Source organism: Emys orbicularis, chromosome 5, assembly GCF_028017835.1.
Source record: "Emys orbicularis isolate rEmyOrb1 chromosome 5, rEmyOrb1.hap1, whole genome shotgun sequence".
Classification (NCBI taxonomy): domain Eukaryota; kingdom Metazoa; phylum Chordata; order Testudines; family Emydidae; genus Emys; species Emys orbicularis.
Window position 1 is genome coordinate 118,331,140 of NC_088687.1, and position 22,813 is coordinate 118,353,952.

The following is a 22,813-nucleotide window of genomic DNA, read 5'->3' on the forward strand; positions in this document are numbered from 1 at the left end:
AGATAGTCATAAATATGTTCTGCTAAAGCACTGTTTTGACCCTGGGGCTCTTAGAAATTATGTTGTAAATAAGTAGTACATATTTAATATTTGCAAGTGACTTTCATTGTGCGTGAACGTTGAGTGAAGTAAAAAGGAATCCTTGGAAAATGCCATTGGGCCTGATTCTGAAATCAGTGGAGTTATAGCCGTATCACCCAGATCAGAATCAGGCCCCTTTATTTTTAAATGTTATCACAAAACTGCATTTTCAAATAATAAACACAACACTTTAAGGCATTTTCAATAAGGCACATATGCTGGCAAAATGACATGATGGTTGAAGTACAGAACAACATGGTTTTTCTCCCATTAATTTATGTTTACAGGATCCAGATTAAACATACAAAACCGTTCAATTGAGAGGTCACCATCTCCAGGAAAGCACAAGCCTTCTGAATGTAGATCACAAGGTATATATGTAAACCTGCCAACACCGCATCTTACGAAGCCTGTTGAAAAGGTAAACAACCCTCTGATACATTAAAGAGTCAATTTCTTACCAAAGAGATGTAGTTGTAGTAGTATATATTATTTGTATTACCATGGTGCCCCAGTTATAGACCATGTCCCTACTGTGCTGGTTGCTGTACAAACACACAGCAAAAAGATTTTAACACTGTATATTCTGTATGTGTACACACTGACATATTCACAATAGTTGTATACTAACTCTATCTAGGCACCTAAGTGGCCTGGAAACTGTGGGTGCTTAGTGTAATGCTGCTTGCAGTGACTCATGAGCATGAATACCAACCTCAGGGCAGACTGTTAAGAATCGGGGAACAACCTGCAAATTGGTTGTGAATTCTATACTTAGATTTCACCAATCAATAATCAAAGTATAAACTCCACAGGTGTTATAATAGCCTAAATATGGAGTCACAGAGAGTCCCTTCAGGTACTCAAATCTATCTTGCCACCCAGGTGAGCATACCTTTGTAACAGATGGCTTACACCAAGAATCACAGCAATATACAGGTTAGTCCTGTCACCGTGTCTCAGTGGGTCACAACTGAGAATACCAAATTCAGGACAAACTGTTGAGAAACAGAGCAGACACACCTCAAAACTGGTTGTTATTCATCCATAAGACATACCAGACCAGCAACAAAAGTAAACTTCTGTTTCACCACACTGGCTAACAAGAAGTCAGAAAATCAGTCTGTATCTATTCAGTATATTTTCATTGGCTTTTGCTTTGGAAAACTGTACTTCATTTCTATATACTATGCATAACATCTCAAATTTCAGGATTTAAATAAATATGACTGGTATACTGGAGAATTTGATCGTCAGAAAGCAGAAGAGGCTTTGTTACAGGAGAACACCGTGAGTATCACTAATCTTTAAAGCAATGGGTTTAACTCTCTGAGAAAAACAAGGTTTTACTATGTAGCATTCTAGTTTGGTACAGTGTATATGAACAGGGTTGGCAACCTTTTTTTTTAAATCACTTCTGACTTTTCATTGTACAGCTCTTAATTATATTTATTTCAGAAGCTGTAATTTACACACTATCAGTGAAACAAACATATATGGCCAAATTCTTTGCTTTTTTACATCCCAGGCAATATTAAAGGGAGTTACACTGTTCCTCGGGGCTGCATTGGGCCTATTTTTATGGGATTTTTAATATAGGGACACTCATAAAAATACACATACACATCTTGCAGTTTTGTAGAATATTAATGTGCTTAAATGCTTTGCTGGGCAGGACTAAGGGAAGAATAATACCATAGTACACTGCCATATTTTCCCCTGGATTAAATATGCTCATTTTAGCAACATTATTTATTTCTAGGCAAACCAACATTTTCCTTTAAATATAACAGTACTAGAAATGTTCTGCTATCAGGGCAAGCTTTATGGGTAGAGCCCTGTATACATACAAAATTTGGATTCGCATCCGTCCGCGGTCTGCAAACATGCATCCATTGATATCCACAGATTCACAAGGCTCTACTTATGGCCCCTGGTCAGGTAGGGCCCCAATTTTGAGGGATGTCCCTAGTTAATTTGTATCACACATGAGGCTCCTGATTATTGGTTGCTCCTCAGAGGAGGCACTTCTGACATGTTTTGACAGACTAAGGACCAAGAATTAGAAGTGGCAATGTGGAAAGGGAGGGGAGAGAAGCTAAGAAAGGGGATGTAAGCTGATGGACTCAATCACTGGCATAGGAAAGACAATCAGCAGTGCTCAGATCTGTTCACAGTCGTCGTCTCAGAGCTCTGTTCATTGTTCAACAAAAGGAAACATGGAGTGACAACATAAAGTAACAAAACCAGTCTCAAACCAGCCCCAAAGCCTACTGGCCTTCAGCAACTTTTTGGTCAGAATCTCCACTCAGCTCGTGTAGGTCCACCTTGCTGTCCCCAGCTGCAATTCCAGGAGTCTTCTCTCAGACCTCTTCTGATCCCAGGCTCCCACATGGAGCTCAGGCCCTCATTTATATTCCTTAGCTGGAAGTCATCAAACCCAGTCCCTTGATGCTGCCCAGCTAGGTTGGATGATTCCCATTATCTGCCTTCCAGGCTCCTTGCTAGAACAGGGCTGTCTGCTCCCCAGCCTCCCTGACCCATAAAAGGACAGACTATCCTGTTACACAGGAACTAATATCAAGAGTAAACAGTAATGATTTGTTTGCTGCAGTTCTTTGCTATTGGATTGAGTTCCCTGCCATTAGCTTGGTTGCTCTCCTCCTCCCACTCCTGCATCTGCATAGTCTTAAAACTCGCAAGTTAAGGTCAACATTATGCAAGGTTTCTCAAATAGTAAATGTAGCTCCATCCTCTCTTACATGATCCCTACTGCTAGAACCTCTCTTTAACCAAGCCAAAACATGACAGACTGAAAAAATAAACACACTAAATTAATCATAACCTGGAACCAAAAGCAAGAATTGAAATCATTGCTGTAAAAGTAAAAGACAAAGGCACTAATATACATGACATAAATCTCTGCACATGGATGTACTATAATTAAAACAGTCTTTCTAGGAATAAATACAGCAATACTCTTAAAAAATGAGTACTGTTGCCAAAAAAAAAAAAAAAAAATCTTTCATCTAGTGTCCCACAAACACACTCCTGAAAGGAGTTACAGGGTTAAGCTCCAGCAGCAGGAAATTTATAGTTGCCAGGGTCTTGCAAGACACTATGCATTGCCATATTTCCTGTTGACTGTCACGGCTTCTCCAGCAGACACAGATCTGGAGACCAAGAATACAACTGTAGGCCTTGTATGAACAAGAAAGAAAACAGAAGTAAGGAAAAGTAAGGAAAAAGAGGTTAACAATGGACAAAGCATGAATTCACAAGTGGCCTTGTAAACAACATGTAGTTAGATGTAAAAAAATTATCTAAGTAAATAAAAAAATAATTTTAAAAAGGAATGTGATAAGTTTGCAGCTGCAGCTTTGTTTACTAGTGTATTTTGTAGCTTGTGGACAGTTTAGAATTTATGTAATATGCACGTTAGTCTATATATAAAATTAATGTATTATGTGGTTTCAGAGTTGTGGTAAATCTCTATACCCACCCCACTGCATTTGAGCTTGATCATCTCAGAGTAATTTTGCTGTATGTCACTGATGTGTTTTTAAAATTGACAAGCCCAGATTCGAGCTCATTTATTGGGAACAGAACGGAAGAGGTCTCAGAGAAAAGTCCAAACACAACCAGCACAGTCCGTTGAATTATGTCTTAACTATTTATGCTTAACAATCTGTTCCCCTTTGTATTTAGTTGTGACTCAAAGTTAGTTTCCCAGACCTGAAGAGCTCTGTGTAAGCTTGAAAGCTTGTCTCTCACCAACAGAAGTTGGTCCAGTAAAAGTTCTCTCACCCACCTTCTTTTTCCAACAACAAGGCTAGATTACAGCAGCATCAGTACTGTGCTATTGCTTATTAAATAAATAATTTATCCTGAAACTAAGTTCTCTGTAAACGGTGTGACCATGCAGCAGCCTATTTAGCGCCATGCAGGCACTCAGGCAACCCACACGGCCTGGACCTGCCCTGGCAAGGGCCCCCCTCCCCTGGCCCCAACCCAGCCCCGGACCTGCCACTGCTGGGGGAAGGGCAGTCCAAACCCAGCAGCTGCCCAGACGTGCCACAGCTGGGGTGCCCTTCCCCCGGCCCCAACTTAGCCCTGGACCTGCCACGGCTGAGGGAGGGGCCCCTCCCCCTGCCCAAACCCAGCCCCAGCCCTCCCCCTGCCCAAACCCAGCCCCAGCCGGGACCTACCACAGCCAGGGCACCTATCCCACGGCCCCAGCCCCAGAGCTGCAGTGGTAGGGGGAGGAACCTCTCCCCCCAACCCAGCCCAGATACTGCTGCTGCGGGGAGCAAGAGTTGTGGGGAGCCCTCTCTCCCTACCATAGCCCCAGAGCACCCTCCTGTACCCCAAACTCATCTCTGGCCTGGCCCCACTCCAGAGCCCACACCCCAACCCTCTGCCCCAGCCCTGAGCCCCTCATCCCCAGTCAGAGCCCTCAGACCCCTGCAACCCAACCCTGTGCCCCGCTCCTGAGCCCCCTCCCACACTTGGCTTCATCCCCACCACATGAATTTTGTTATGTTCACCAATATGAAGGTGATGTGTGACACATCACCTTCATATTGGTGAACATAAAATTCATTCTGCACGCGTGGGAAAAATTAGAGGGAACACTGTCCTGAAACCAGCCTAATTTATCATTTAAATATTGCAGACAGGTTTCCTGTTCAATAGGTGACTGAAGGAATCTGCAATATTATTTCAGGCCATTTTATGCATAATATTTTTAACCCAAGATAAGTGGGAGACATTCTGTTTCCCAGAGGGCTCAACTTTTCCCCAAAGAACTCTCAATCAGCATGAAGCAGCGTACAAGAGCTGAAGGCCCCTTGCACTGGCATATTTGCCAGCACTAAACTGTACTGGCCACCCTCACTGTCATAAACATACAGCTAAGGGTAGCATAACATCCCTATTTACCCTGTAAGGGGTTAATTCCTCTTTTACCTGTGAAGGGTTAAGAAGTTCAGGTAACCTAGCTGACACCTGACCAAAAAGCCCAATAAGGGGACAAGATACTTTCAAATCTGGGCGGGGAGGGAAAAAGGCTTTCTCTGTCTGTTCTGTGTGCTTGCCAGAGACATATCAAGAAAGCAAGCAATCCAACTCCATTAGTATTAGTAAGTACTAGTGAAGGAATGCGTTAGCTTACTTTTATTTTGGCTTGTAATTTCCTTTGTAGGAGGAGGGAGGTTTATCCCTGGTTTTGTAACTTTAAGGTTTTGCCTAGAAGGGAGATCCTCTATGTTCCTGAATCTTTTATTATTCTGTAAAGTACTTACCATCCCGATTTTACAGAGGTGATTCCTTTACTTTTTCTTTAATTAAAATTCTTCTTTTAAGAACTTGATTGATTTTTCATTGTTTTAAGATCCAAGGGTTTGAGTCTGTGTACACCTGTACCAATTGGTGAGGGGATTATTCTCAAGTCTGCCCAGGAAAAGGGGTGTAGAGGCTTGCAGGGATATTTGGGGAAGGTAGGGCTCCAAGTGGCCCTCCCTAAATGTTTGTTTAAATCACTTGGTGGTGGCAGCGTTACTTAATCCAAGGTATAAGAAAGAATTTGTGCCTTGTGGAGTTTTTAACCTAAGCTGGTAGAAATAAGCTTAGGGGGTCTTCATGCGGGTCCCCACATCTGTACCCTAAAGTTCAGAGTGGGGAGGGAACCCTGACACTCACAATAGATGGTTTGGAAAGCAAAAGAGGGAGATCTTTTGTTTTTCCATACAGGCGAGTGGTATAAAGGAAAAGCAGCTAACAAAAGCATGCTATTTGTCACAACCTGACTGGGAGATATCTCACCAGAACATGGCTTTCCAATACTGTAAATTGGATCACAGTCAAAACTTCTCTGTATTAGGGAGGTATAACTTCAGCAAGAAGTGGCTGAAGTGGTGGATTGTATTTATGTGGATGTGTTTCAGACTTCAATATAAAAAGGACATCATTCAGAGTGGAGTACTTGCTCCTGCTATTGTGAGAGGGACAGGCACACCCTCCTTTCTGTCATTGGAAAGTCAATAGAAGTTGGGCACCTAACTCCTTTAACCACCTGTGAAAATCCCACCCAATATTCATCCTAAGGCTGTGTCTATGCTGCCACTCTCAGCACTAAAACTTTTGTCGTTCGGGGTGTGAAAAAACACCCCTCGAGTGACAAACGTTTTAGCACTGAAAAGTGCCAGTATAGACAGCGCTTTATCGCTGGGAGCCGCATTGTAACGTGGGTAGTGTAGACATACCCTAAGACATTATGACTCCACCACAAAAAGAGGGTCCTGTTTTCTCTTTTAATGTTCTCATGGTAAGGGCTAAGGAAAACTTCCATTAATGTAAAGATACTTTCAAAATCCATTACAATGTATTTCCCCTTCAATAATAAAACAGCTCTCTTGAAAAACACCATCACTATGAGGTTTTTTCTTTCTCAGGTTAACTGCCAGTGAGAAAACATTTGATCTTGCACCGTTGAGGACATAGAGAGTTTGGCTGGTGACTTCAATAGGTGCAGGATCAGCCTCATAGAGACTAATAACGTTTCTTGAATAGAAAAATGAAGTTCAGGATACCTAGTACATCTAATTGTTATGTTGTTTGCCTGATACTAAGCTATTCCTGAAGTATCTTATTAAAGGTATTTGCTTAATTTATCAAGCAAACAGTGTCTCGAAACAACTTGTGTGATGTCTACACTTGCAACAGGTACCTACTTAGCAACATACATGCAAGTCTTTCTTACTGTACTTTCAGTGCGGCCCTCACACTTTGTGAAGGTTAAAAACAATATACACACAAGATAGGCTGCAAATAATCCACACCCAGGACTGTAATGCTTAGTACAACAAATAAAATATGTGGAACAGCAGTTGTCAAAAAAGGGCACATACTTTATCCCTTCCAGACTACTTCTATTGTGAGGTTGAGTAATCCCAAATTAGAGTGGCTAAAAGTAGTTACAGACATGTTCAGATCCTAATTAGACACAGGGCTAATTAAATGCAAAATTGAGTGAATAGCTTTACTGCTACTATTATTTATATGATGGTATCATCCAAAATGTGAAAGGCACATTCCAGTCAGAGAAGGAACTGTCCCTGCCCTGAAGACCTGAGAATCTGAGGCAATTATTTTGCAAGCACTTAGGCTTATGACTCACTTTATGCATGTGAGCAACCCTATTGAATTCACTAGAAGTGCTAAAGGCCCTAATCCTGCAAACACTAAGACCCTGTCTACACTGCCACTTTACAGTGCTGAAACTCTCTCCCTCAGGGGTCTGAAAAAACACCCCCCTGAGCGAAGCAAGTTTCAGTGCTGTAAAGTGGCAGTGCAGACAGTGCTCCCAGCACTGGCAGCTGTGCTCCCTAGTGGTGGTGGGTTTGTTTGTTTTTTTACAGCACTGGGAGAGCTCTCTCTCAGCGCTGGTGCCACGACTACACAGCCACGTTAAAGTGTTGCTGCGGCATCACTTTAATGTTGGTAGTGAAGACATACCCTTAAGCTAAGGTGACCAGACAGCAAATGTGAAAAACCGGGACAGGAGGTGAGGGGTAGTAGGAGCCTATATAAGAAAAAGATCCAAAAAATTGGGACTGTCCCTATAAAATCGGGACATCTGGTCACCCTACCTTAAGCACTTGCTTACATTTATGCACGAAGTCCTTTTGACACAAATGGGGCAACTCAAGAGTGCAACGTTAAGTATGTGTATGTAGAATTGGGGCCTACACAATTTTCTTACTGTATAATTCTATAATAAAATTAAGTGATAGATAGCACTGAATTTTTCATATGTTTAAAATGTGCAAATACAATACTATATGAAAAATCAAATTTTGAAGCATGCTTCCTTCTAGATCCATAAAATTAAATTAAAATAAATTAAGAGGTTCAACGCAACATATAGAATTTATGGTAATGTCATAGGTTCCATTACAGATAGTCCATGTAATTTCTTTACTTTACATCCAGGTGTAATTGAGGCGCATGAACCAAAACTTTATTTTTAGATGCAATACCCTTGGTATGACACTCCCACTGCCTTACATTATCATCTTACTCTTCTTTCTTCGCATACAATATTTTCTTCTTAGCATCAATTTTTCCAACATTGTAATATGAAAAAGGTACTTCCACATTAAAAATTCTATAATATTGCAATATACATTGCCCTATAATTCTCATTATTGTATATAGAAATTCAATAAGTATACTACGTAGATGTAATTCATTACTTAAATCTAAGAACTTTATTAATTAAAAAATCTTCTCTCTGTTATATTGTCAGAAGACACCTTATTTACAAATATAGTATGTTACAAAATCTATTTTGATTACAATATTCCATTATATAGTTCACACATTAAATAATCCTGTAGAATTTATCCAAAACTCCTGGGCTGTTTATGTAAACACATTATTGGAATTTACAGGTATAACTAATGTTATAATTTGTCATGCAGGATGAGACATTCTTGGTCAGAGATTGTTCAACAAAATCAAGTGCTGAACCATATGTTTTGGTCATATATTATGGAAACAAGGTATACAATATTAAAATACGTTTTCTGGAAGACAGCCAGCAATATGCATTGGGAACAGGGCTCAGAGGAGATGATGTGAGTGAAATACCATCTGATATTCTACTTTATTGTTTACCTGTTGCACTTAACAGCTCTAAATACTATAGGGGATTAATTAGGTAATTAGTGTTGTTCCCCAGGGGTCTGTTCTGGGACCAGTCCTATTCAACATATTCATAAATGATCTGGAAAAAGGGGTAAACAGTGAGGTGGCAAAATTTGCAGATGATACAAAACTACTCAAGATAGTTAAGTCCCTGACAGACTGCAAAGAGCTACAAAAGGATCTCTCAAAACTGGGTGACTGGGCAACAAAATGGCAGATGAAATTCAATGTTGATAAATGCAAAGTAATGCACATTAGAAAACATAATCCCAACTATACATATAAAATGATGGGGTCTAAGTCAGCTGTTACCACTGAAGAAAGATCTTGGAGTCATTGTGGATAGTTCTCTGAAAACATCCACTCAATGTGCAGCAAACAGAACACTGGGAATCATTAAGACAGGGCTAGATAATAGACAGAAAATATCATATTGCCTCTATATAAATCTATGGTACACCCACATCTTGAATACTGCATGCAGATGTGGTCATCCCATCTCAAAAAAGATATATTGGAATTGGAAAAGGTTCAGAAAAGGGCAACAAAAGTGATTAGGGGTATGGAACAGCTTCCATATGAGGAGAGATTAATAAGTCTGGGACTTTTCAGCTTTGAAGAGATGACTAAGGGGGGATACGATAGAGGTCTATAAAATCATGACTGGAGAAAGTAAATAAGTGTTATTTACTCCTTCTCATAACAGAAGAACTAGGAGTCACCAAAAGAAATTAATAGACAGCAGGTTTAAAAAAAACATAGGGAAGTATTTCTTCACACAACGCAGTGTCAACCTGTGGAAATCCTTGCCTGAAGATGTTGTGAAGGCCACGACTATAACAGGGTTCAAAAAAGAACTAAATAAGTTAATGGAGGATAGGTCCATCAGTGGCTATTAGCCAGGATAGGCAGGGATGGTGTCCCTAGCCTCTGTTTGCCAGAAGCTGGGAATGGGTGACAGGGGATGGATCTGTGATGGATTAGATCACAAAAACCCCCTTAGGAAGTGCCAACTGATGTGCCAAGACTACCTCTGCTCCTGTTTTCCCTGTCAGCTCGGGACCCCAGCACCCTGCCTTGCTGAGCCAGACACACCCGTCTGCTCCAACACAGACCCAGGGTCTGAATTACTTGCCCCAAAGCTGCAGACTTAACTGAAAGCAGCTTACAGAAGTGTTCTTGCCTTTAACACTCAGATGTCCAACTCCCAATGGGGTCTAAACCCAAATAAATCCGTTTTACCCTGTAAAAAGCTTATACAGAGTAAACTCATAAATTGTCCGCCCTCTATAACATTGATAGATATGCACAGCTGTTTGCCGTCCCGCCCCCCAAGTATTAATACATACTCTGGGTTAATAAGTAAAAAGTGATTTTATTAAATACAGAAAGTAGGATTTAAGTGGTTTCAAGTAGTAACAGACAGAACAAAGTGATTCACCAAGCAAAATAAAATAAAACACGCAAATCTAAGCCTAATACAACTGAGTACAGATAATATCTCACCCTGAAAGATGTTTCAATAAGTCTCTTTCACAGACTGGATGCCTTCCTAGTCTGGGCACAATCCTTTCCCCCTGGTACAGCCCTTTTTCCAGCTCAGGTGGTAGCTAGGGGATTCCTCATGATGGCTCTCTTTTCTCTGTTCCACCCACTTATATATCTTTTGCATAAGGCGGGAATCCTTTGTCCCTCTGGGTCCTCCCAATGGAAAAGCACCAGGTTAAAGATGGATTCCAGTTCAGGTGACATGATCACATGTCACTGTAAGACTTCATTACCCACTTGCCAGCACACAGGTATACAGGTAAAACAGAGCCATCTGCAGTCAATTGTCCTGGTTAATGGGAGTCATCAAAATTCCAAACCACCATTAATAGCCCACACTTTGCATAATTACAATAGACCCTCAGAATTATATTTCATATTTCTAGGTTCAGATATAAGAGTGGTACATTTATACAAATAGGATGATCACACTCAGTAGATTATACGCTTTGTAATGATACCTTATAAGAGACCTTTTGCATGAAGCATATTCCAGTTACATTAGCATATTTTCATAAAATCATATAGAGTGCAAGGTCACAGGATCACTTGATTACCTGTTCTGTTTATTCCCTCTGGGGCACCTGACAGAAGACAGGATACTGGGCTAGATGGGCCTTTGGTCTGACCCAGTATGGCCATTCTTATGTTCTTATACAATACCTAGCATAAAGACAACTAACTTGTCAGGTGTTTCATTAAAAGTTTCACTTCAAATCTTTTCATTTCAAATAGTAACTGCTTGAAATGCTGACAAATAAGTCACAGGAATAATTTAGGGCCTAATCTTACATGCTCAAATTCCCATTTTAAACCATCAGGAATTTTGCCCAAGTAAGAACAGTTCTGGCCTATATAGTTTCATCCATGTGGTTCCAAATGACATGTACAATTTTTTTAAAATAATTTTCGCTATTTTTTCAGCTTTTACTTTATGCATCTGACAGCACTTTTGAGGCCTGAGTTCCAATGTCAGATTCCCTTCAGTGGACGCAGGTTTAGCAATGAGGAAGGGACCCCAACTCAGGCACAATGAGTTAGACTTGGAAGTAGAAGGTTAGAATACCTTAATAATCACAGTGTAGATTCCAGCTGGCACTCAGCTCTTAAAGGGACCATCCACACCAAGAATATAGATGTTCCATCCCTCAGATTCAAAAAGTTCATCACCAAGGTGTTGCTGGAGCCCCCTTGTCTTGGTTGTGAGGCACTCTAAAAGTGCTGATTCTTTCAGATCTGAGCTTCTAGCTCTTTTCCTGGGACCACAGTGTGGTCCAGGGGAACAGTGGTGATGGTTCTTCCCTCTCCCTGAAAGAGATATTCAAGCTTGTATGATTCTTCAACTGTTGAGGCTTCCTGGAACCTCATGGAACCAAGGACTCCTTGCATATGGCCTGTGATTTGTCTCAGCTCTCATAAGGGAGAAGGGCCTGGCCTTCACTTGGCACTGTGGCCAGACTTTGCCTAAGTTTTCAAAGCCTCTTCTGTCAAAAAAAGAACACTCATATTCACTCCTTATGAACATTTATGTGAAATCAGTAAACCGAGCATCACATTTTTGGATGATCCTCTTCCAAGCAACACCACCCAGCTGAAGTGGAGGCTGGTAAATGACATCTTGCCTTTCGCAAGATGCACACTTGAGACTTCTTTTTAATGGATTCAGACAAAATAAAAAGGCTCCAAAACAGGAGACAGAACTCTCATAAAAAATGGAATGAAACTGGCAGTACAGAGCACTATTACACAATGGTACAGAGTACTAACAAGTTTCAGACATTTTAGCACATTGGAAAAGAAAGACCTATATGATCTTACAAATGCAAACAACATTGAGGAAAAAAATCTTACAATGATTTGAAAGAAGTGGGAAGGTAGACATACCAACCTTGTCATCTCAGATGATGGACGGACCCAAAAGTCAGAACTTATAAGTAGGTTCTAATCTGTGCACAGAGGGTACATGCCCACCCTAGATTGTGGATCTGCACCAAAAGTACTCATATTACAATGCTGTTCCATTTTCAAAAATAAGTATTTTAATAGTCTCTCAGTTCTTATCACCATAGTGTACAAGACTGGTTGGTTTTAACAAAGTAAATCTATAACTATTAGAAATGGCTTAAATCCTCCATTTTAATGTTGGCTTTATATAATTGTTTTTTTAAGTTTTAAAAAAACAAAACTTTCCCAGAAACCAACAATGGAGATTGACTAAAGTCTCCTATTGACCAGAGTTTCTCTGCAGCATTGGGAAGCCCCAGAGACAAGACACTCCCAAGAGAAGCATTTCTTTCTATCACACCAGCACCTGCCTTTGGGAAGTGGGGAGGGAACTGATGCACTGAACTGGGGTAGGGCTGCAGGTACAGCATGTACTGTTCATCAGAGCTGCCTCTGCATTTCAGATAGAGTAAGCAGAAGGATTCCAAAGTTGCTCTTTCTTGTTTATTCTCTTCCCAGTTTGTCTCAAAGAGGTTAAAACATTTATAAGGCTTCAACATTTAGAGTAAAATTGCAATCTGTAATTTCCCTGTCTACTTAAATGCTTTTCAAAGGTATTTAGTACAGATCAATATATTGTTAAGATTAAGTGAATTCCATCTTTGCATGTGGGAGACAGAAAAAAAAATAGATGCAGACCTAGTATTCAAAATCTGTACTTTGCCATCCTCTCTCCAGTTTCGCATATTCACTTCTTTAAAGGATAACTCTCTTCTGATGGAAATTTTCTGCAGCATGCTTTCACTTTTGGATTAATTTATTTTACCTATTCTTTTTAAACTCAATTAATTTAATCTAGCAATTTTTTTCCATCCCAAATACTGGTTTTGAGCTTTCATATTCAGATTGTTATTTATTAACTAATGTAAATTTTATCATATATGTTATTTTTCATACTTTTCCTTGGGAAGTTTTCTGAGAAGGAATCGATTCCACTTAAGCATCTATCCAATGACAGCATTAGGCCTTACATCTCTTTATGAAAAAGAACTGTATTGACTAGAGTTTGGATTTATCCTAGAAAACTGTTACCTCTCTATTAGCAGCACGGTGACGAACACCGTGTGTCTAAAACCTCATGCAGTTAAATTGGTACAAAGCCATAATGCAATGAATACAAGCAAAAGAGAAAACAAACCAAATTTAAAGTCATAACTTTGTTGGTGTCTTTTGCTGGCAATTAAGCCACAGCTGTACACATTTACATACATATTTTGTATATTAAACTGAGCTCACCTGAGGGCCCAATCGTACAATGAGCCAAGCATCTTCTGGGAGTTACTACTAAGCACTCTCAAATCTCATTAAAGTTAATGAGGGTGGGAGATGCTCAGCTCCTCACAAGATATTCCCAACTGGTTAGTTAAAAAAAAAAAAAAAAAAGAAGAAGTAGAATGTTTTTATCTTACTTTCCTCATAACAGCTGGGAGGTAAATGCTATTAAAACTATGAGCTCAATATATTCACTGAAAGACATCAATTTCAGGAAGGACAAGGAAGCATATTATAAAACAGTTAAAGTATCCTGCACTGAATGTCAGTTTGTTTTCTTTTTAGTTTTTTGCATACTTCAGTAAATAAATAGATTAGGAACGTGTGAGTTTTTATATATACTGGACCCTCGCTAGAACGCGCGTCTATATAGTGCGAATTCTCATATAACACAGTCGCAACCATGGATCCCAAATTTAATTACTTTAATTGCAATTCATTTTAATGCGGTCCCCGCGTTAACGCGGCACCGTGCATGGATCCCAAATCCCGCATTCTAGAGAGGGTCCAAAGTATATAAATAAATAAAATCAGTAGTTTAATCCCTTATGGGCAATGCCACACTTTAAAAACACACACATGTTGCTGTTGGCTGGATTTTAGGTTACATTCCAAGGGTTTAAAACCCTCTGCCCCTAAAAAAGAAAGCTACTGTGTCCCAATGTAATATTAAGCAGGGAAGACTACTGGAGGCGCAAAGGGGATGAAATGGGGTGGGAGTGTGTGTGGGGGAGAGGTAGGGAGAGGTGTTATTTCTTATATGTGGTATTGCTTTGGTTCTTCTTACCTGTTTCATATCAGAAGATAAGGATTTTCAGCATTTCTCTGTTCAATTGTTTATTGTTTTTCAGAAGTTTGATTCAGTGCAAGAAATCATAGACTTCTACACATGTGTTCCCATTACACTTATTGATGGAAAGGATAAGTCTGGAATCCAGAGAGAACAATGTTACCTAACACACCCTTTTAAGTTGAACAGAAGATGCTTCTTACCCTAAGTGATTTCAACTGTTTGTATAAATGTAAAAATAAGAACACTTTAATATTTAAAATCTGTGTAGAAATTAGGAAATTAGACTTGAGTTCAACAAGAATTAGAACTCTTCACTGTATTCATGAGAAACTTCTATGAAATGTGATTTCTCTCATATGAGACTAGATCAAATTGTACTCTGCTGTGCATGAAAAAAATTCATAAAATTATGAAATATACAAAAGTGAAACTTCAAATAGAGGGTGGTGCTGCATGTACAAATTTTGTGCAGTTGTACTGCGACATTTAAAGGTATGAACAGCAGCTAACTTCTAAGCAATATTTTCCCTGTCTTGCTGATAACTGATAAATTGTTTGATCTCTTATATTAACAAAACCTCTCTGTTACTAGGAACACAAAATAAATCCATGAAACAAAACAATGTAATATATTAGAATTGCATTACAAAATATTCCTGCATTTAAACTCAGAAAAGTTGCATCTAACTTGGCACTTATTTAACCATTTCTCTATTGGTGCAGACTATAGGCGGGTTTTAAACAAACAATCGAATCGCCTGCTCAGTAGGGGACCAATCCAATATTCATGAAATCAATTATAGTCTTTCAACAGACTTCAACCACCACTGGATCAGACTTTAGGGCTTATTCTTTAGCTCAAGCAACAGAGGCTTGTGTTTCATTCCCAATTCTTCAAACCCTCATGGAGGTAAGATTACTCACGCAATTAGTCCCATTGAATTCATATCCTATGCAAACTTGAGAGGAAATCATAGTCAGAGGCACTAGAGCATAATTCTGGCCTCTTTAAAAATACACACACTAAAAAGTTTGTACAAAAAGAATTTCTCTTATGTAATATATAGTATATATTTACATCATTTGAGATCTGTAAGGTTTCTGTAGTTTAAATTCAGCTTGAATGTATAGGGCAAACCTTGCTTCTGTTCCTCAAACCTCTCAAGCGTGCTTCCCACCAGATTGGTTAGATGATTAAATAATAATAGAAAACAGAATCAGTCACGGGTCCTTTAACAAATCAGGAACAAGAAAGAGTATCTTGTCCAGCAGGATGCGGGGGAAAAAATTGTTATAGAGCCCAAATAGGGTATTCCATCCCCTGTTCTAATTTCTACTGGGCTCATCAAGGTGCAGATCTGCCTTGAGAATCAGAAAGCCATACCCAACTCCCAGACAGCCTCTCTCCTGGAGCATACTCTGTCAAATGAAGCTCACTCAGCACAGGAGAGAATCTGGGTCACACTCTTTATCTCAAGTCACAAAACTATTAAAATTCCAGAAGGAAAACTAACCGAAGACAATACTACATCAAAAAACAAAAATGAGACACACCCATCTGGGCAGAGTTTGGATGTCCTTGGCAAGAGAAAGAGGCATGAGATCTGCTGTCTAATTTTTATAGCCACCATACAATTCAATTTACTAAAAATGTTCATGTTAATATAAAAACACATATTTTGTAAATTTAATACAGGGAGAACAGTTTCATGTAGATTAACAATTAGGTTTACGAAGACTCTTCTTTGTTTACTAAAATAGGCAAAGAAAAACACTACTAAACCCATCTACAATCTGTTTATAATCCTGCACGCAGCACAATTTTTAAGAATACAAAGTTGATTAAAGATATTCATATTTTGCCAATGACATCTCTTAAACAAACAGAGGATTCAAAAGTATTTCCTTAATAGCTTCTACAGCAACTGAAGTAGGTTCAAACATCTGCCTGGGCTGATGAGCGTAAGTGAGGAAGAATTTGGCCAGAAGTGGTTTTTCATATGTTAGCAGTTTCAATATTTATTATACTCTGATATGACAGAATTTAGAAATGGAAACTATTTTCACAATTTAAAATTAAAACAATATTATGTTTGGCTTCAAAGAACACAGTGAAAATCTCTACTGTACCTATCTAAAAAAATATAAATTCCCATTTCAAAATAAGAACTGTCATTTAATTACTTGAAAAAAAACAGAGGTAATACAAAATGTATTCCATTGAACAGTTTAGCCTCTCACTACAATACAAAAAGTTGCAAAGTAATACAAGATCTCCCTTCTGAGAGCACCAAATATCTGAAGATTTTAATATTGTATTGCAAAATGGTCTGACAAAAAAGTTTCACATAAGTCTCAAGATGTGCTTTTTAGTTTCAAAATATTTACATTTCAATAGAGATATAGTACATATCTTATCAAAACCATGTTTAATTTTCTAGATTATAAAAAAAAAAAAAAATATTCCCAGACTAATAGGTTGTTGGGGGGGGGGGGGGGAGTGTTGTATTATTGTTTTTTTGTTTTTGTTTTTTTAACAAAATGTGTTTTTCCACTGTTAACAATTAGGAACTACAAGCATTTATACAAAGTTCAAATGTATAATATATCTCCAGCATTAAATTATTTTTTTACCTGTAGAAATGTGACTGCAAATATGTGCTCAATTCATCACTTGCTGTACATGAAATTTTAAAAAATAAAATGGTTTACAATTTGCGACAAGATAACCAAGAAAATTCTTAACTTCACTATCATCCATCCTCCATCCCCACTAAAAACTCACCTTCATTCAGCAAGGCACTTAGCACATAAATCATCCTATTGACTTCACTGAGTAGTCACACAGCAATCAATGGGAGTATGCACATGCCTAATTAGGCATGTGCTTATTATTATTATTGGTAAGTAGCTTGCTGAATTGAGGCTTACATGTGTAGATTCTAACATGCAAATTCTTCAAATTTAGGATGTCAAAACAAAGATTCTACTGAAAATGTGGATAGGTACTGGCAATGTAGAGTTCTGCATCATAATTTCTCTTTTTTCAAAGCAGCAGTTTGCTTCTCCAGCTAGTTCTTCTTATCTATGCACTATCTGCTAGGCTGGCTTGGGTCCTAGTTAAAGGCTCTATCCTGAACGTGTACGTTTCTAATGGGATTACACATAGCACTGATCATTAGGCCCTACTGCATGCGTTGGTGTGGTCAGGTCCTAACTCATTAAAGCACAATCCATCAGAATCACATCATGCCAGCTAGTTAAGAAGCCAGGCCTCATTTCAAGCACTCTAAGTTGAGCTCCTGCTTGCTTGCACAGTAAGTAGTCACCTGTGTCCTCTTCCCACTTCACACCTGTGTGGCACAAGACACAACTTGGCCCCTGACTGTACAACACAGAATTAAGCTTTCATTGCCATTCCACATAATGGGTCTGATTCTGATCTCACCAATTCCTCATTTACACTGGTGTAGCTCCACTAAAGTCAGTGGAGTTACTTCTGTTCCATAAAATTGGAGTTTGATCAGATTCAGCAGCAGTTTCTTCCTCTATGACTTTTTTTTTTAAATTTGCTACTAAATTATGATGAACATTTTTTTATTCATAGAGGGGTCAAAGATGCTCCTCATTAGACTTATGCCTGATCTCTGAACCACTAAGCTGTAGTAGTAAAATCAGACTGAATTCAATTAATTTCACACAGGTCATATAGTTGGATATATTTTAAATCCCTATTGACCCTGCAACATAACATTACTGCATATAGTGTCCTATTGAAGAGAATTACACCTTGAATGTTTCAGAGCAAATCATTTCCAGGTCTCCTTCAAAAAAGCAAGGGATAGCCGTAACACTTAATTCAGACATCGGAGTGCTATGTAGTGTTTAGTGCTCAAGACTGGCTTCTCATACAGTTTGTAATCTCTATTACCACTCTCCCGCCTGCTAAATATAAAAATCCTCCAGTAAAATATTTACTTCTGTCTCCCTTTCCAAACAAATTAATGGCACTCATGTTAAAATAAGAGCAGTAAACTGACAGTTTCTCACTTGTGGCTCTCTAGAGGAAGAGAAAGAACATCCCAGCCTTTGGTTGCTTCTATCAAATGTCTCTGTCCATGACTTATCCACTCTTCCTGGTCTACATATATCCTTCCACAAAACCAACACTTAAACATACACTGCAGTGTTTTAGCTGGTGACGTTTCCACAACCCGGTAGTTATTTTTATGGGTCTTTTTTAGCTTCATTTTTAAAAAGTTCTGCTTTTTCATTTGGCTTGTTGTTTCCAAGTTCTGAAATGTAAGCCGTTTATTATACTGTTTCACACCAAGACAACTACTCGTTCTTTCTGATAAAACGACTTTCACAATATTGCCTTTATACTTGTTGACAATTTTCATTATATTAATTACCTCTGCTGAATCAACATCAGGATGATTTAACACAACTACAGGCTGGTTACGACGAGGACATTTTATCAACTGATGTTCTCTAAGAGGTACAAGCCTAAGACGTCTTGCTGTCAAAAGAGGCATCGCCTCAGAAATGCCATTGGTTTCTGAGTGAATTCTTGTTTTCTTCTTAGACAAATAATCCCTGGAATTTGCTTGTTTTACCTTATTTTTAGGTACAAGTTGATCCTTTGAAGTAAGTTTGCTCTGCTTACTTAGCTCATCACTTTTTTGATGCAGTAGTACACAATTTTGTTTGCTATTACTTTTTGCATTAGCCTCTCTTTTTGGTCTGTGCCTAAGTGACATATTTTGATTTCTGGACTGCTCATTAAATTCACTCTCATTGGGCAAAGGTAAGTTACTGCTTAGTTTCTCAGAAATGCTGAAAGGAACTGGTCGTGGTAGAAACATTTCGTTGCAACACAGCGTAGCAGATGTCATTTTGTTATCTCCTGCTTCTTTTGTGTTCTCACTCCTAGTGACATTCAGGACCCTCAGCACTGTCCCTTTTGGAATGAACACTGGAGTAGCAATGTGAGTGTTTTTAGTCATTCTACTTTTAGTTTTTATTGTAGCTGACCGTGATTGTGGTTGTTGTTTATTACACAGTTCATTACCAATCCCACCATTCTGCGGTGTTTGAAGAGAAGATGCAAATTGTTCCAATTCAGTAACAGGGACATTTTTTTCAGAGTTTGCTAAAGTTTCCTGAGGCAAAGGCATCTTCTTATTAGAAGCACAACATCTAACAGGCATAGGTGAAGCAGCCAATGTAGATTTCACATTACACTCAGCAGCAGACATCAACTGAGCAATCTTTCTACACAGCATTGTTGTTGACTTTTTATTGCATGCAGTATTATCCCACTTGATTCCCTCTGGGATGTTTTCAGCCCCAGAGCTAAGGGAAAATACAGATGAAATGACAGGACCTTCAGGAGGGCTGTCCTTATTTTCTACATTCTGCAATTCTAAAGCTTCTAGCGGATTTTGACAATCAGAGTGCTCTCTGTTTAATTTACTTAAGCCAACACTTGATTCCTCTAAAGATGTACTTTTATTTAAACAGAACTCTCCCCCTCCTTGAGAAGTTTTCAAAGATTCTTTAACCAAACAGGTATCAAATAAATGTGTTTCCAGAGAGCTAATGATGTGGCTTCTGCATTCTTTGTCATTACCATTTAAAGGCAATATGTCCTTTTCTCCAAGGGCAGGAGATGAAGAGGAACTGTTGCTCTTCTGAGCCGCCTGCAACAAAACAGTTTGGGATCTATCACCTTCAGAGGAAGCAGCATATGCACATGGGGACATGTCCAGAGTCTCTTTAGAACAGTATAAATCATTTTTTACATATTTTTCCTTATTTGAGGATTTAGGGCAACTTATTCTTGATTTATCCTGGCTAGGTACATTTGAGTTACAGTCTGAAGTGTGAGAATTGGAGGAATTAAGACATTCAGAGTTCTTGTTGTATTTATTATCTGAAGCAAACATGTTACTAATACTAGATAAATTTACAGTTGCTTCGGTGGTTAATTCATTTTGAGCAACAGAAGTTATTCTTTTTCCTTTCTTTGTTTGTTCTGCACCTTGATTTCTGAGTTCTTCTTCTTCGCAGTTTATAGGTTTATTACTTGTTTCTTTCAGAGGAATAAGTTTAAGAACCAACTGTTGTGTGCCATTCACTATTTTTATGTCTAATAACTGAGCTAAGCAGTTAGAAGGAACTACAAGTTCTGAAGGTGCAATCACTGTTAATGGCATTCCAGGCTGTATGGGCTCTTTTTTTGGAGAATAAACTTCAACTTCCACATTTTGGTTCTCATATATGTTTACTTCAGCTGGTTCCAATACAGTTTTATCTCGGACTGATGCTGTACCTAGGCTACATTCTACATCGCCAGACAAACAAACTGTTTTGCTCATTTCATCTTGGATTTTGCTGCAAATTGTACTTGATAAATCTGAAGGCTCATTCTGAAGAGGAACTTTTTGATCACACTTCTGCTTTTCAGAAAACAAAGTGCTTCTCTTTGGTAAGCAAGATCTCTTTTGCTCTTGTTTTGTAGCCATATTCATTGGCCCCTTCTCAGTAACTGTTTCATGTACTCTTCTGGTATGCTTAACTATATAATCATGTCTAACAGCACCATATTCACAGTATTCACATTGATATGGAAAAGTTCCAGTGTGTTTCACCAAATGCCGTTGGAATTCTCCTTTGGTGTAGGATACATAGTTACAGTGGGAGCAAACAAACTTAATCTCCTCATGTTGAACTACATGCTTTTTATACTGCAAAGGATCCTTTGTTGAAAATCGACATTTATCGCAGTAATATTTGTCTGGTTGAAAGTTTTTTACTTTAAATGTTTTTTGAGTTTTACTTAGGGATGGTTTTTCTTGATTTTCTAAATCTATGGCAGTGGCACTGTCAGCTACAAAATGGAAAGTCGGTGGCGTATTCAGACTACAGCTGCTGCAAATGAAGTTTTTGTCTTCAGTCTGCCTGGGTTTGTTATGCTTTTGTAATTCATGCACTGGAAGTTTTTGCACACTTCTGCACTTTATACAAAGGACCAATGACAGCTTATCCTCAGCTTCTGCTGCTTGATAGACACAATTCTGGCCTTCAGTCCCTTTTGGTTGATTTGCTTCATCCTCATTGGCTTGCTTTGGAGATGTAGTCAAAGAATTATTTATGTCATTAACTTGGCTTGTATACAGTTTTGGTAAAATGTCCCTCATTTTCTTTAGCTGCATTTCAAAACAAGTGGCTCTTTGCTGGTTTAGTCAAATACAACAGCAATGAACACAAACAATTTTCATAGTGACAGTCTCTCAAATGTGTTGTTTAGCTATCATTCGGAGAGTATGCATTTTATCTTTATGAGTAAGTGTTGCTTCAAGCTCTGAAACCATAAAATTCTATTTTCAGTTCTCTACAGGATTCTCTCAACTTGCAGCACTAAAAAAATAGAAGCGAAAGACTGGGTCAGTTATTGAAAAAACACTGAAAAATTGTTACTTGGTAAGTAAATATTTGCAGTATAATAAAAATAGCTGACTGCTGAAATACAGTTTGCAAATCTATGTTTCTCTGCTTTATTAGGCATATTGTACATACAACCATTAAAGTGTATTCAATGTATTCTTTCACAGGTGCTTACATCCTGCAGCTGTAATCTGCATTATATAAAATTCACACAATACAGTGTTCTATGGTATTTTCTCCTCACTATGTATTTTACAAATTCTTTAAAACTAATGAAATTTGACATAAGGTTACTGAAGCAGAGAGAAACCTCTCTATCATTTGAGAACAAAAGCCAAATTATTATATGGACACTAGAATACACTTCCACGTCTTGTTTATGCTGAGGACTAAGAAGAGGTAGATCTAAAATTTTCTGCCCTTATAAAGACTATTGAGATAGATTTGAATGAGTATTTTTTATCCATCAAGATCACATTCCTAATTACCATGAGTTAGCTTAAAAATCCCCTTGGCTTAGACAATTTGGAAATACTTGAAATATGCAATCTCACTAAAGCAAGGTGCTCTTAGTCGATGCCAATGTTTCTGATCAAAATAAATTTGGATAATCATAAAAAAGCATGTAGCTTAGTTTGCCAATCCTACCACTGATAAGGACAAACCAATTTATTTGATGTACAAATGTTTTTTTATTATTTGTGCTGCACAAAGATCCAAGTCAGAACCAAATTCCCATTGTGCTAGTTACTGCATAGGTAGAGCCCTGCACGGATACAAAGGCATATCCACGGATATAAATCAATATCCATGAAACTGCAGGGCTCTCACAGCAGCAAAAGAAGCAGAACATGGGGCTGCTGCTCCCAGGAGCCAGCACCCTGCTCTGGCAGCTTCTCTAGAGCAGCTGTACCACCCCCAGCCCTGCTCCCGTCCCTTCCACTCAGCTGTCTG

The 22,813-nt window shown here is 38.6% G+C and overlaps 2 protein-coding genes across 2 annotated transcripts in view; one reads left to right on the forward strand and one right to left on the reverse strand.

Annotated features, from left to right (window-relative positions):
- Positions 1 to 14,612, forward strand: part of CLNK (cytokine dependent hematopoietic cell linker) — a 230,304-nt gene extending 215,692 nt beyond the window's left edge. The window contains exons 16-19 of the mRNA XM_065405737.1: positions 369 to 502; positions 1,294 to 1,371; positions 8,565 to 8,720; positions 14,466 to 14,612. Coding sequence (XP_065261809.1) covers positions 369 to 502; positions 1,294 to 1,371; positions 8,565 to 8,720; positions 14,466 to 14,612 — 515 coding nt within the window. The remainder of the gene's footprint in view (positions 1 to 368; positions 503 to 1,293; positions 1,372 to 8,564; positions 8,721 to 14,465) is intronic.
- Positions 14,613 to 18,453: 3,841 nt separating this feature from the next.
- ZNF518B (zinc finger protein 518B) lies at positions 18,454 to 21,627 on the reverse strand. Its single transcript, XM_065405798.1, has one exon. The coding sequence runs from the start codon at positions 21,625 to 21,627 to the stop codon at positions 18,454 to 18,456; it is 3,174 nt and encodes a 1,057-aa protein (XP_065261870.1).
- Positions 21,628 to 22,813: the final 1,186 nt, after the last annotated feature.

What these genes read in the sequence shown, in the direction of transcription:
- ZNF518B (XM_065405798.1), bottom strand. Translation starts at nt 21,627, where the DNA reads ATGCAGCTAAAGAAAATGAGGGACATTTTACCAAAACTGTATACAAGC.